The sequence below is a fragment of the Eleutherodactylus coqui genome, chromosome 1 (genome assembly GCF_035609145.1).
Source record: "Eleutherodactylus coqui strain aEleCoq1 chromosome 1, aEleCoq1.hap1, whole genome shotgun sequence".
Lineage (NCBI taxonomy): Eukaryota > Metazoa > Chordata > Amphibia > Anura > Eleutherodactylidae > Eleutherodactylus > Eleutherodactylus coqui.
In genome coordinates this window covers 53,941,152-53,958,043 of record NC_089837.1, presented here as the reverse complement: position 1 = coordinate 53,958,043, position 16,892 = coordinate 53,941,152, and the positions used below count along the sequence as shown (strand labels likewise).

The following is a 16,892-nucleotide window of genomic DNA, read 5'->3' as shown; positions in this document are numbered from 1 at the left end:
GCAGAATTCCGCAGTGTTCTAATTGCTGCGGACAAACGTGTGGCCGGCTTACATTGTAGTCAATAAAAGCCATCCGTCACGAGCACAGTGGAAGTATTGCGTGATTACACGTCACCGCCCACCCATGGCGTGTCATGCGCTGCACTGCGCATGTGCACCTGCTTGCTGAGCGGGAGTCGCATGGCGGATTTGCAGAGGTGAGTATGGGATCTTTGGGGGGTGCCGTGTCAGACTCCGTTGCGATATTCTGGTGGCAGAGTCCGACACGGCCATGGGCATGAGGCCTAAGGGTTGGCTGCCTTCACATTTGCGGCGGGGATTACCTTTTCCTGCTCCGTTCGGGGGACAGAAAAGGGGAATCCCCTGGCCGAACGGGTCCTTATGACGTAACTGAACAGTGCTGAACAGAATCCATTGACTATAATTTATGCCAGAAACTGACATCCTGGCTGATGTAGATTTCTTTTCAGGCACACGGACGGCCCGAGATACACCTAATGTACAATATGAAGAGCTGTGCGTCTCATACATTTAGAGAACTGTGTGCTGCAGGGATTACATTAAGACTGATGTTTTAAAAACTCCCCCCTTTTATATCCCACCCTATAAACTGCAGAACCATATGCTGCCTCTGTCAGGATAGGAGTTGTAGTACTACACCAGCTGTGGGGCGGCCCCATCATGGTCTACACCTCCTCTTGTAGTGGATTCATTCTCTCCAGCCTCTGCACATCCCTCAGCTCCTTCAGTCCCTGAGCTCATACATACATCACCCGCAGGACCATGAATGCCATCCCAGAGCAGACGGAGTAAGGTTTCCTGCAGCAGCAGCCTGGATGATGGAGGACAAGTATGCTTCTACCTTACATCCTCTGGTGGATTATGCAGCTGGCATCTTTCTACTAATTGTAGGTAAGTGATCGGAGTATGTAATATGTGGAGAGGAGGACTCTGTGCGAAGGGTCAAATATGAGTTTGGCTGCCTTCACCTCTGTGGCGGGGATTACGGTTTTCTGCTACGTTCGAGAAGCAGGAAAGGGGAATCCCCTGGCCAAACGTGGGGACGGAACAACATTTTACCAGGAGAAAAAGCCGTAAAAGCTGTATTTTGTGCCAGATCTGAGACAGAACCTCCGAGCAGAGGATCCAGCACAGATGTGAAGGCAGCTGTGTAACTTTATGGTGTTGTTTTTATTATTGATACTTTTACTATTGTTAATACTATCTCGTATTTTTGTAATTAATAATCGTGAATTACTTCATTCTTATAATTACTGTCAATATCATTATGTTTTCATGTTTATTCTGTGATATGGACAGTAGTGCTAATTGTAATGATCAGGTTAATATTTTAAGTACTGATAATATTTGCAGCAATAATGCAATTAGAATAAACGATAATCACGAATCAATAAAATAAATCATTGTTATTCCCATCGGGTTATACTACAATCTGCCTGTCTACAAATGTAGCAATGTTAAATTGACAGTGATAACTTTCTGCAATAAGTTATCAGAAACCACTGAAAAGCAATTATTGTTAAAACAACAAAACACTGAAAAACTATTGAAATGTCAATTAACATTTGGCACAAAAAGTCATCCGAATATGTAGAGTCGAGTTAAACTTTGTAACATCTATCTATTTATCTATCTATCTCATATCTATCTATCTTTCCATCTTCTTTATGTCTATCCATCCATCTATCTCATATCTATCTATCAATCTATCTATCTCATATCTATCTATCTATCTCATATCTATCTGTCTATCCTTCTATCTATCTCATATCTATCTCTCTATCTATCTATCTATCTATCTAGCTATCGATCTATCTCATATCTATCTATCCATCTATCTATCTCATATCTATCTATCTCATATCTATCTCTCTATCCATCTATCTATCTCATATCTATCTCATGTCTATCTATCTATCTATCTATCTATCTATCTATCTATCTATCTACCTCTCTCATATCTATCTATCTATCCATTAATCCATCTATCTATCTCATATCCATCTATCTATCTCATATCTATCTATCTATCTCATGTATATCTATCTATCTCATATCTATCTGTCTATCTATCTATCTCATATCTATCTATCTTTCCATCTTCTTTATGTCTATCCATCCATCTATCTCATATCTAACTATCTATCCATCTATCTCTCTCTATATCTATCTATCATCTATCTGTCTCATGTCTATCTATCTATCTCTCTCATATCTATCTATCTATCTATCTATCCATCTATCGCTCTCATATCTATCTATCTATCTATCTATCTCATATCTATCTATCCACCTATCTATCTCATATCCATCTATCTATCTCATATCTATCTATCCATCTATCTATCTCATATCTATCTCATATCTATCCATCTATCCATCTATCTATCTCATATCTATCTATCCATCTATCTATCCTCATATCTATCTATCTCATATCTATCTCATGTCTATCTATCTATCTCATATCTATCTGTCTATCTATCTATCTCATATCTATCTATCTTTCCATCTTCTTTATGTCTATCCATCCATCTATCTCATATCTAACTATCTATCCATCTATCTCTCTCTATATCTATCTATCTATCATCTATCTGTCTCATGTCTATCTATCTCTCTCTCTCATATCTATCTATCTATCCATCTATCTCTCTCATATCTATCTATCTATCTATCTATCTATCTATCTATCTATCTATCTCATATCTATCTATCCATCTATCTATCTCATATCCATCTATCTATCTCATATCCATCTATCTATCTCATATCTATCTATCCATCTATCTATCTCATATCTATCTATCCATCTATCCATCTATCTATCTCATATCTATCTATCCATCTATCTATCCTCATATCTATCTATCTCATATCTATCTCATGTCTATCTATCTATCTCATATCTATCTGTCTATCTATCTATCTCATATCTATCTATCTTTCCATCTTCTTTATGTCTATCCATCCATCTATTTCATATCTAACTATCTATCCATCTATCTCTCTCATATCTATCTATCTATCTAACTATCTATTTCATATCTATCTATCTTTCCATCTTCTTTATGTCTATCCATCCATCCATCTCATATCTAACTATCTATCCATCTATCTCTCTCATATCTATCTATCTATCTATCTATCTCATGTCTATTTATCCATCTATCTATCTCTCTCATATCTATCTATCTATCTCTCTCTCTCATATCTATCTATCTATCTATCTATCTATCTATCTATCCATCTATCTCTCTCATATCTATCTATCTATCCCATATCTATCTATCCATCTATCTGTCTCATACCTATCTATCTATCCATCTATCTATCTCATATCTATCTATCTATCCATCTAACTATCTCATATCTAGCTATCCATATATCTATCTATCCCATATCTATCTATCTATCTATCTCATATTTATCTATCTCATATCTATCTATCTCATATCTATCTTTCTCATATCTATTTATCTATCTATCTATCTATCTATCTATCTATCTATCTATCTAATATCTATCTCTCTCATATCTATCTATCTATCCATCCATCTATCTCTCTCATATCTATCTATCTATCCATCTATTTATCTCATATCTATCTATCCATCTATCTATCTATCCTCATATCTATCTCATGTATATCTATCTATCTATCTCATATTTATCTGTCTATCTATCTCATATCTATCTATCTTTCCATCTTCTTTATGTCTATCCATCCATCTATTTCATATCTAAGTATCTATCCATCTATCTCTGTCATATCTATCTGTCTATCTATCTATATATCTATCTCATGTCTATCTATCTATCTCATGTCTATCTATCTCTCTCATATCTATCTATCCATCTATCTCTCTCATATCTATCTATCTCATATCTATCTATCTATCTATCTATCTATCTATCTATCTATCTATCTAACCATCTATCTATCTCCTATCCATCTATCTATCTCATATCTCTCTATACATCTATCTATCTTATATCTATCCATCTATCTATCTTATATCTATCTATCTATCTATCTCATATCTATCTATCTATCTATCTATCTATCTATCTATCTATCTATCTATCTATCCATCCATCAATCCATCTATCTATCTCATATCTATCTATCCATCCATCCATCAATCCATCTATCTATCTCATATCTATCTATCCATCCATCCATCAATCCATCTATCTATCTCATATCTATCTATCCATCCATCCATCAATCCATCTATCTATCTCATATCTATCTATCCATCCATCAATCCATCTATCTATCTCATATCTATCTATCCATCTATCTATCTTATATCTATCTATCTCATATCCATCTATCCATCTATCTATCTCATATCCATCTATCCATATATCTATCTCATATCCATCTATCTATCTCACATCCATCTATCCATCTATCTATCTCATATCTATCTATCCATCTATCTATCTCATATCTATCTATCCATCTATCTATCTCATATCTATCTATCTATCTCATATCCATCTTTCCATCTATCTATCTCATATCCATCTATCCATCTATCTATCTCATATCCATCTATGCATATATCTATCTCATATCCATCTATCTATCTCATATCCATCTACCCATCTATCTCTCTATCTATCTATCTATCGATCTATCTCATATCTATCTATCCATCTATCTCATATCTATCTATCTATCTATCTATCTATCTATCTATCTCATATCTATCTATCTTTCCATCGTCTTTATGTCTAGCCATCCATCTATCTCATATCAATGTATCTATCCATCTATCTCTCTCATATCTGTCTATCTATATATCTATCTCATGTCTATCTATCTAATGTCTATCTATCTATCTATCTATCTATCTATCCATCTATCTCTTTCATATCTATCTATCTATCTATCTCATATCTATCTATCCATCTATCTATCTCATATCCATCTATCCATCCATCTATCTCATATCTATCTATCCATCTATCTATCTCATATCTATCTGTCTATCTATCTATCTATCTATCTATCTCATATCTATCTATCTATCTCATATCTATCTATCCATCTATCTCTCTCATATCTATCTATCTCAAATCTATCTATCTATCTCATTTCTATCTATCCATCTATCTATCTCATATCTATCTGTCTATCTCATATCTATCTATCCATCTATCTATCTCATATCCATCTATCCATCTATCTATCTATCTCATATCCATCTATCCATCTATCTATCTATCTCATATCCATCTATCCATCTATCTATCTATCTATCTCATGTCTATCTATCTCATATCTATCTATCTATCTATCTATCGATCTATCTATTGCATATCTATCTTATATCTATCTCTCTCATATCTAACTATCTCTTTTCTATCTATCTATTTATCTCTTAGCTATCTATCTATTCATCTATCTCTCTCATTTCTGTCTCTCTCATTTCTATCTATCTATCTATCTATCTATCTATCTATCTATCTCATAGCTATCTATCTATTCATCTATCTATCTCATATCTATCCATCTATCCATCCATCTATCTATGTCATATCTATCTATCTCTTTCTCTCTCATATCTATCTATCTCATATCTATCTCTCTCATATCTATCTATCTATCTATCTATCTATCTATCTATCTATCTATCTATCTAATATCTATCTCATATCTATCTATCCATCTATCTATTTATGTCATATCTATCTATCTATCTATCTATCTATCTATCTATCTATCTATCTATCTCATATCTATCTATCTCATATCTATCTATCTATCTATGTCATATCTATCTCATGTATATCTATCAATCTCATATCTATCTATCGATCTATCTATCGCATATCTATCTCATATCTATCTCTCTCATATCTATCTATCTATCTCATATCTATCTCATGTCTATCTATTTATCTTTCTATCTCATATCTATCTCTCTCATATCTATCTATCTCAATCTATCTATCTATCTCATATCTATCTATCTATCTATCTATCTATCTATCTATCTATCTATCTATCTATCTATCCATATATTTATGTCATATCCATCTCTCTCCTATCTATCTATCTATCTATCTATCTATCTATCTATCTATCTATCTATCTATCTATCTATCTCATGTCTATCTATCTATCTATCTCATATCTATCTATCTGTCTCATATCTATTTCATGTCTATCTCTCTATCTATCTCATATCTATCTATCTATTTATCTCATTTCTATCTATCTATCTCATATCTATCTATCTTTCTCTCTAATATCTATCTCATATCTATCTATCTAATATCTAACTCATATCTATCTATCTATTCATCTCATATCTATCTATCTTTCCATCTTCTTTATGTCTATCCTTCCATCTATCTCATATCTATCTATCCAATATCTATCTAGCTATCCATCTATCTCATATCTATCTATCCATCTATCTATCTCATATCTATCTATCTATCTCATTTCTATCTCATGTCTATCTATCTCATATCTATCTATCTCATTTCTATCTCATGTCTATCTATCTCATGTCTATGTATCTATCTCATGTCTATGTATCTATCTCATATCTATCTATCTATCTCTTGTCTATCTATCTATCTCATGTCTATCTATCTATCTCATGTCTATCTATCTATCTATCTATCTATCTATCTATCTATCTATCTATCTATCTATCTATCTATCCTGTTACAAAGCAGATTTTTAATATTCAAGGCATGTCAAAGCTGAGTAATATCCCCTTATGGGCATTGTAGTACCGTAGTAAGCGGACTGCTTTATATGATATCCAGAAGCTCTAAAAGCGATTTTTACAAAACCGCTTAGAAATGAGCATACGAGGAATCTGCCCGTAAGTTCTTCATCAATAATTTGTCACTTCTTATTTTTGGCTGTTTCTGGGGGCGCGCTTTTCTGGTAGTCTATATTTTAACCTCACTTTTGGGACTTTCTCTCAACTTTATCTCCTAACCTCGCTGCTGTCTTACTTTATATGTACATTAAAGGGTTTTTTGTTGCATTTACCCTCTTGTAGACCTCTGTTTTCTCTATAAGTAGTGTTCTTAGAGAAAGGGCCCCCCTCCTTTCAGACATTTAGGAGTGACCCCCCGTTTCCTTGTTGCTTGCGTCCCTAGTCAGTGAGATCTATACTTGAGGACTGGAAATAAAGACCCTCCCCTGTAAGATATAAACAAGGCTAAAAGTGATATAGGCTCACAGTCCAATCTTAAAGGGCTATTCCTGGCATTTAGCCTTTTTTAGTACTGATGACCTATCCTTAAAATAGGTCATCAGTGGTTGATCCGCGGGGGTCTGCTTCTCAGGACCCCTGGTGATCACCTGATCTCAGCCACTGCCCTCACTACAGCAGGCTTTGGGGTCAGAGCCACAAGTGCAGTAGAAGGTATAATTCCCTTTGAAATCAGTAGGAGTTATACCTTCTATTGCTCCGACCCCAATATGGACGTCCGATCTCACTACAATGAGTGCTGGGGCTGAGGTCAGATGATCACTGGGGGCCCTAATAGCAGGATCCTGAGAATAGGTCATCAATACATCAAGGGGTTAAATGCCCAGAATACCCCTTTAAGATCTGACTGTGAGTATCCATCACTTTGTCTACATCTTTCAGTCCTTGAGTATGGATCTCAGGGACTAGGGCAGCAAGCAACAAGGAAAGGGAGATTCACATATAAATGACTGATAGTATTGGGGTCCCATCTCTGGGGATGGACAGTAAATGTTTAAAGTGTTGACGCTAGTTTATACATTTTTATTAAAGTTTTTGCCGTGAAAATGACCATTCCCGTACCGAGGGTCTTTTTGTTTATTTTTATTCTGACCTTTTTGGTGACAATTTTCACATCTCTCCATACATGTTGCCTTGGGATTGTGGTCTGTAACTGGGGGGCTTGTCAACGTGGCATTAGTCATCGGTGCTGACAGAATCAGTCATATATCTGTCAGAAGATAAATAACTGATGGTATCTGAGCAGCTCCTGAGAGAGATAAGTCCGGAGAGAGCAGAAAGCACACAGAAGGGAGGAAATCAGTAAAACGCAAACCAATACAACAATACTTGGCTATTTGGCTAGTTCCACACGGGCGATCGCGATTTTGCTGCAAGAAAATCACGGCAAAATTGCTTCTTTGTTCTCACGATTTTTGAGCATCAGCGATGCATCGCTGCCCACCCGCAATAAAATCGCGCAGTTTTTTATCGTGTAAGACAATAGGACTTTCTAGTGTTAAAATTGCGATGCGATAAAAAGGAGGCTCCCCAGGGGAAACATGGGAGATAAAAAAAAATTAAAAGCCCACATCGCAAAAAGGTCAACATCACATGAGTGAAAACATCGCAGATGGGAAGGAAACCATTGTAAGGCCTCATGTCCACGGACACGCACAGATTCCCAGTGCAAAATCCCGCAGCCATGAGGAAAAAAAAGGCATTTTCTCACCTGTCTGGATGTGGCGCGGGTCTCCTTCGTCGCAGCCAGATCTTTTTTCTTCTGCACAGCAGATGCGCTCGGCATGCTGTCCGGTGTTTTGCGTGCATGCGCAGTGTTTCTTTTATTTTTTAAATCTCCTGCTTTCCCGCGGATTTGTGGCACAGCCGCAGTATCAGCTGTGCCTGTGCCGCATATTGGATGGCTGCTATAGACTTCAATGGAAGCCGTACGTGCGGGAAACCGCAGAAAGTGGATCATGCTGCATTTTTTTTCATCGCACGTGTGATCCGCACGCTGGGGAAAAATTAAATCCGCAGGTAGCGGTATTTAGTTACCTGCGGATGGCCAATGACTGTCTATGGGCACATTGAACTGCGGATCATCAGCGCGGATTCCACAATTCAAGTTTGCCCGTGGACGTGAGGCCTCAATCCTTTGTTTCACAATCTGCGTTTATTACTCACTCTTGCATCGTGCAAAAATTGCACGATTTTCTCTCTTGTGTGAAATTACCCTTAGGCTACATGACTATTATACCATATGTCTATTATACTACATGATTATCCGGATTCGTGCTCATCTACATTAGAAGTTCCATTCGGCGTCTCTGTCAAAATACTGCACTATATCATCTGTGAAAATGCTGGTGGGCCTGATGGATGCCGGATGAGGTCTATTAAAGAACATTTCAGTCTTGTGATGAAGAGGGCTTTCTGTCTTCCTGCTCCCATAACAGAACAAGAACACGGAAAACACATTTTTCCTCATTCATTTAAATGTTTTTTTAAACGGAAAGTAATGCAGAAAAAAACTGAAGCGTTTAATTCCGTTTCTCCGCTCCAAAATTGCGCCAGATCTAAGGCCTAGTGCCCACGGCTGTGACGGGCTACGCAAGAGGAATTCCGCAGCGGAGTCTGTCACGGCACCCCCCAGAGACCCCATACTCACCTTCGGATCCGCTGTCCGAAGTCCCGCATCCCGTGCCGCCCCGCATGCGCAGTACAGCGCATGACGTTCCGGGAATGTGTCATGTGACGCACCAGCAACATCATATGACACACCCACAGTGTCACATGACGCGCCGGCCGTGTCATATGACGCAGACGGCAGTGGGCAGGGAAGCGTTTTCACGCTATCTTCCGCTGTGCTACAGTGGAAGATAGCGTGACGGACGGCTTCCATTGACTGCAATGGAAGCCGTCCGCGCGTACACCCACGGCAAATAGAACATGCTGCGGGTGATTACAGGTGCTTTCACGGTGCGGAATTCCACGGTGGAATTCCGCACCGTGAGCATTGCGCTATTAGGTTCAATAGAACCCAATAGCTGCAGGGCAACGCCGTGGGAATTAGGCCTTAATGCTGGTTTATAACAGGGACACAGTGGAAATAGTTGTTACACTTGTAACTCCATAGCTGTTTGCAGCGTCTCCAAATGGTTTATATAGTGTACGGTGCAGGCAGTTAGCATACCTTCAAGAATCCCTTAATAATGCCCATACATCAGACTCCTTCTGTCCTACTTTCTTACCAGGATTGGCACCTGTCCATAAACGCAGCGTCGGCAAATATAGAATGTTTTTTTTCTGTTATCTGCAGTGTCCAACGCAAAAAATACTGTTGCCAACTCTAAGAAACTCTTCCAAGTCGCTACCACATGCCACAACTTTATGATCAGTGGAGGTCCGAGCTCTGGGAATCCCACGGCTCCTGCGAATGAAGGACATCACTAATTCAGCATTGTGGCTCCTTAACTGTGTTTTCCTGCACATCACCTGCTGCCCAGGTGGACTGCATCACAACTCCATTTAAGTAATCTGGTAATTTATAGGGTATTGCCAAATCCAAGCATTTGGCAATCTGGTGCTCTTGTTGAAATGGATGGAGCAGCAGTGTACCTGCCCAACCTGCATCCTATTCATTCGCAGACTGACTGGACCCCTGTTCTTGGTAGGAGTCCCAACAGTTGGACCCCTACTAGAGATGAGCGAACGTGCTCGGTTAGGACAATTACTCAATCGAGCATCGCTTTTTTCAAGTAACTGCCTAATTGGGTGAAAAGATTTCGGGGGCGCCGGGGGTGAGTGGGGTGTTGCAGGGGGGAGTGGGGGGGGGGGGGAAGGGAGAGAGCTCCCCCCTGTTCCCCACTGCTACCCCCTGCTCCACCCCGCCGCCGCCCCCCACCATCCTCCGAATCTTTTCGCCCGAGTAGGCAGTTACTCGAAAAAAAGCGATGCTCGATCGAGTAATTGTCCTAAATGAGCACGTTCGCTCATCTCTAACCCCTACTAATCGGCTAGTTATCCCTTTCTGGTCGATAGGGAATAACTTGTTGGAACCGAAATACTACTTTCTACTTTCTGGCCAATATCACCATTGTTCAAAGAAAAAACTGTGATCCAGCACTGCAGCCCCTTCATTCTCTCTGAACTAATCAACCATAACATGATTGCCTATCACTTTATGAGATGGAAGCACCCCTTTAACAGTGATTTTTTTAATGTATCAACAGGTACCGGTAGTGTGCACTAGAGACCATAAAATGTGCAAGGAAAACCACACACTTTTTTCAGTGGCTTCATATGTGATGTTGCCGCACGTCTTTCTTCTCTTTTGTGTTTTCCTCTTTTGCACAGTCCATTTTCGTTAGAAGGGCCTCTCGACAATAAGCTGATCAGAATGTTACCACCGCTACCAATTAACACTAATCTGTTGCAGAACACAGCTGCTAATATTCAATTGCTCTGTAGCGCCACTACAGGAGAAATGAAGTATTACACAGTTCCGGTTGGAATAAACAGACGGACCATATAATTCACACACAGGATGAGAGGAAGAGACAATTTTTGGAGCCGCTCACTGTAGATAGATGAGGGTCCACAATAGGGAACTCCCCTCTATTAAGTCAGCGTTACCTAATAGGGTGTTTGAAAATGGGTATTTTAAACCAGTCAAGCCCTTTAATAACACAGTAATTGTGCCCATATTATGAGTTTATAACTCGTCCTTTTTATGGACTTTCAGAATTTGAATTCCAAAGTAATGGTTACCATAAGAAGAAATGAATGTAATAAAACTGCGTAAACGGCCACATGCGCTGCCTACAATACTGTCAAGGCCTAGACTGATGTAATTAGATTTTACAAGTCATGAAATACAATTAACACACAAAAAAGACTAGATTATGAGAACTGAAAATGACATAAAGAAAACATTTAAAGGAAGATTCCGAGTAAACGGTATTCACTGTGTTATGCCTAGTGCGGGGTCTGAGAGGATGGATCATACAGGGGCTTAAGATTTAAGATGGTCTGCCGCTTACAACCATCGATACAATAACAGAACCAAGATCACTACATAGATATGATACAGAACCAAACTCATTACATAAATACGACACCAGAACCAAGTCTGCTGCATAGGTATAGTACCAGAACCAAGCTTACTACATAGTTACAATACCAGAACTGAGCTTACTATATAGATACAGAAACAGACCCAAGCTATGACCTATGTAAATGGCCCTCCCTGCACTCTAACAGGACTCAGGGGCTGCTTCTAGGTATTTAATTATTTTTCAGCCTATTGTTTTATCTGGTCTCTGCCAAGACTCAAACTCTGACCTTCCTGGGAGGAAGAAACATGAACAGGGTTGATGGGCTGCACTGCTATCTATGGGAGATCTTCTTTGCCTGAAAACCTCAGCAGTGTTCTTCACAGCCAGACTACACTGGTATATCTAACCCTATACACTATAGATAAATTAAAAAAGGTGCAAAAGTTAATTTTTTTTTTCTGGTAAAGTTACTAAAAAATAATACTGTAAAAACAAATACAAAAAACACCCTATTAATACCCTTTTTTTGAAGGGCCACTCCAGCCAAAACACATTTATCCATCCCTGCCGCCATCATCTGATTGCTTGTTAAACTCTATATGTTTTCTATGCATATTACAGTTACTTTCATGTAGTGCAGCCTTCTGTTCAGTGCTTATCAGAAACCATCTTCATTTTTAGTTTTCTCCCTACTTTATCTTCCTCTATGCTGTGCTAGTAATCTCATGATGCATCAGCACAACATCACATGACCAGCTAGAAGAAGTACCATCTCTGCCTGCTGGGAGGTCAGTGTGATTGTCATCACCTTCTGCAGTCTAAACTAAGGACTATAAGTGTACAATCAGGGAGGATGAGCTGTGATCTTCTTCATTATAACTCTGTGACAGGAGTCCCCAATCATCTCACTTGTGAAGAGCCTGTGTGGTAGAGTGCATATAATTTCATCATTTAGAGCAGTGGTGGCGAATCTATGGCATGTGTGCCAGAGGCAGCATGCAGAGTGCTCCCTGCTGGCACGCGCGGTTATCGGCTGCTCACCACATCACTGAATACCAGCAGGGGCCGCGGTTCCCCTGCCGATATTCACTCAGCTGTGCTGCTAGTAGCGCTGACGTCTCAGAGTACACCTGGGATCAGTGCCAGCAGCCGTGTTGAGCAGAGGAGGGGGAGTAAGTATATGGGTCTGAGGGAGGGGACGCTATTACTACTGGGGCCACTGTGGGATGTAACTATTACTACTGGGGCCGCTGTGGGATGTCACTATTACTACTGGGATCACTGTGGGATGTCACTATTACTACTGGGACCGCTGTGGGATGTCACTATTACTACTGGGACCGCTGTGGGATATCACTATTACTACTGGGGCCACTGCGGGATGCCAATCCTGGTATATAGGCAGGTAGGAACTATTAGGGGTTGATCCAGGAAACAGTCTGATTGCCATTAGGGAGTCGGGAAGGAATTTTTCCCCCAAAAGGGCTAATTGGCTTCTGGCCTTGGGGTTTTTTGCCTTCCTCTGGATCAACACAGTAGGATAGACAGGCTGGACTAGATGGACAATGTCTTCATTCGGCCTTACATACTATGTTACTATGTTACTATTACTACTGGGGCCGCTGTGAGATGTCACTATCAGTATTAGGGGTCCCTGTGGCATGTCACTATTACTACTGGGGCCGCTGTGGGGATCACTATTACTACTGGGGGCAACTGTGGGATGTCACTATTACTATTAGGGCCACTGTGGGGGATACTATTACTACTAGGGGCCGTTGTGGGATGTCACTATTAATACTAGGGGCCGCTGCTGGATGTCACTATTACTACTGGGGGCCGCTGTTTTGTCACTATTACTACTGGGGGCCACTGTGGGAAGTCACTATTGCTACTGGGGCCGCTGTGGAGTCACTATTACTACTGGGGCCGCTGTGGGGGTCGCTATTACTACTGGGGGGCCGCTGTGGGATGTCACTATTACTACTGGGGCCGCTGTGGGATGACACTATTACTACTGGGGCCGCTGTAGAGTCACTGTTACTACTGTGGACTACTGTGGGATGCCACTACTGAGACCACTGTGAGGTCAGTACTACTACTGGGGGCCACTGTGGAATGTCAGTATTACTACTGGGGGCCGCTGTGGGATGTCAATATTACTACTGGGGCTGCTGTGGGATGTCACTATCACTACTGGGGGTCGCTGTGGAATGTCTCTATTACTATAGGGGCCATTGTGGGGGTCACTATTACTACTGGGGGCACTGTTTGATGTCACTATTAGTATAGGGGCCGCTGTGGGGGATGCTATTACTACTGGGGGCCGCTGTGGGATGTCACTATGACTACTGGGGGCCGCTGTTGGATGTAACTATTACTACTGGGGGCTGCTCTTGAGTCACTATTACTACTAGGGTCCGCTGTGGGATGTCACTATTACTACTGGTGCTGTTTTGGGATGTCACTATTACTACTGGGACCGCTGTGGGATATCACTATTACTACTGGGGTCACTGCGGGATGTCACTATTACTACTGGGGCCGCTGTGGGATGTCACTAGTAATACGGTGGGCCACTGTAGGATGTCACTATTACTAGTGGGGCCCGCTGTGGGATGCCACTATTACTACTGGGGTCGCTGTGAGATGTCACTATCAGTATTAGGGGTCCCTGTGGCATGTCACTATTACTACTGGGGCCACTGTGGGGGTCACTATTACTACTGGGGGCAACTGTGGGATGTCACTATTACTATTAGGGCCACTGTGGGGGATACTATTACTACTGGGGGCCGTTGTGGGATGTCACTATTACTACTAGGGGCCGCTGCTGGATGTCACTATTACTACTGGGGGCCACTGTGGGAAGTCACTATTACTACTGGGGCCGCTGTGGGGGTCGCTATTACTACTGGGGCCGCTGTGGAGTCACTGTTACTACTGTGGACTACTGTGGGATGCCACTACTGAGACCACTGTGAGGTCAGTACTACTACTGGGGGCCACTGTGGAATGTCAGTATTACTACTGGGGGCCGCTGTGGGATGTCAATATTACTACTGGGGCTGCTGTGGGATGTCACTATCACTACTGGGGGTCGCTGTGGAATGTCTCTATTACTATAGGGGCCATTGTGGGGGTCACTATTACTACTGGGGGCACTGTTTGATGTCACTATTAGTATAGGGGCCGCTGTGGGGGATGCTATTACTACTGGGGGCTGCTGTGGGATGTCACTATGACTACTGGGGCCGCTGTTGGATGTCACTATTACTACTTGGGGGCCACTCTTAAGTCACTATTACTACTAGGGTCCGCTGTGGGATGTCACTATTACTACTGGTACTGTTTTGGGATGTCACTATTACTACTGGTGCTGCTGTGGGTTGTCACTATTACTACTGGGGCCGCTGTGGGGGTCACTATTACTACTGGGGCCACTGTGGGGGTCATTATTACTACTGGAGCCCACTGTGGGATGTCACTATTACTACTGGGGCCCACTGTGGGATGTCACTATTACTACTGGGGCCGCTGTGGGATGTCACTATTACCACTGGGCTGCTGTGAAATGTGACTATTATCAGTGAGGTCGCTGTGGGATGTCACTATTACTACTAGGGGCCGCTGTGAGATGTCACTATTACTACTGGAGGCCGCTGTGGGATGTCACTATTACCTCTGGGGCCACTGCGGGGGGGTCATTATATTGGCTGGGGCTGCTATATGGGGGGTCACTGTTACTGCTGGGGCCACTGTGGGGGTCACTATTACCGCTGGGGTATGTTTACATGTAGAAGAAATGCTGCAGCCGAAATTTTTGTGGCAAATTCTGCAGCATTTCTGCATCCAAAAAGCAGTCAAAATCTGCACCCTATCTATTCTGAAACAGCCCTATCCTTTTTAGAATGATGGAGGTAAAATCATATATCGTGATAAGCCCTCTGACGTATTGGCAGTTTGTGATAAATAAGTGGGTTTTGGGTTGCAGTTTGGGCACTTGGTTTCTAAAAGGTTTGCCATCACTGATGTAGGGGGTTCTGGTGACTGAACTAATGACTCCTAGAGAGAACAGAGAAACAAGTAATTCCCAGGTGGTTAGAATGAGACCACATGACCCACCTGAGGCAAAGGATTACAGAAATTCTCAGCTATAGAGAAATAATTAATCAAAGTAATACTAGCTGACTTATATATATTGGGGGGGGCTAGTTACATAATGAATTAAAAAAAAAAAACAATCATCAATGGGCCTTTAAAATAAATTTCCATAGCAGCAACTAACAGACATATTTGTTATTCCCGTGACTGTAATAACCAGTGTTTCACAGTGAACATTATTCATGTTGTTCACTAATTGTTGTAAATAAAAATGGCGCAGCTACTCTTTATTTCAGCATTTAACCCATAATTCTGTAATAGAAATTAAGACAAATGAAACATTTACTTCTGTGAATGGAAAAAATGGTGCCTAAGGAAAATGACAGCTTATATAAAAAATCAGGATCTCATAAAGCTATCTTGATATAAAAATAAGAAAGTTAGGTCTGTTATGGTCATCTCTAAGACCCACACCTATCTTGAGATAATGCCTCCACTGCCCCCAGCCACCCTGATGTGGTGATCAAGGGTCATCTGTAGGATGGAATAGGAATGTTCTGCAGTATACGGTTTCCATAACTCCCATAGAAGTCAATGGCAGTTATTGAAACTGCAAGCTATTTTGTTTCTGTTAGATTACATTGACTTTTATAGGAGCTACAGAAACAGCATAGTTCAGCCGAGCTCCGCTGTTTCTGTCATCCTGGCCATCTCATAATCAGCGGTGCTGAGATGGTGGCACCCTTTAAGGGGGTTGTCCTGATGTACGATGTGACAGCTACCAAGACACCCGGGATGTAGGAAGTGAACACAGATTTATTTGTGTCGACACAATTTAGTTTGCTTTCACAAATTTCTGACTGAGTTATATCACATACGACAGTTTATATATCGAGCAGGCAGGCTTATTAAAAGCTAACACTTATTGGTTTATCTTTACACAAAGACACAGACATATGGTTCTTATATGAAT

The 16,892-nt window shown here is 40.8% G+C and overlaps 1 protein-coding gene across 1 annotated transcript in view; it reads left to right on the top strand.

Annotated features, from left to right (window-relative positions):
* The first annotated feature begins 794 nt into the window (after window positions 1-794).
* The window catches only part of LOC136609541 (opsin-5-like), a 33,792-nt gene continuing 17,694 nt past the window's right edge, over window positions 795-16,892 (top strand). The window contains exon 1 of the mRNA XM_066589159.1: window positions 795-912. Within this exon, the coding sequence (XP_066445256.1) occupies window positions 837-912 (76 nt within the window). The 5' untranslated portion in view covers window positions 795-836. The remainder of the gene's footprint in view (window positions 913-16,892) is intronic.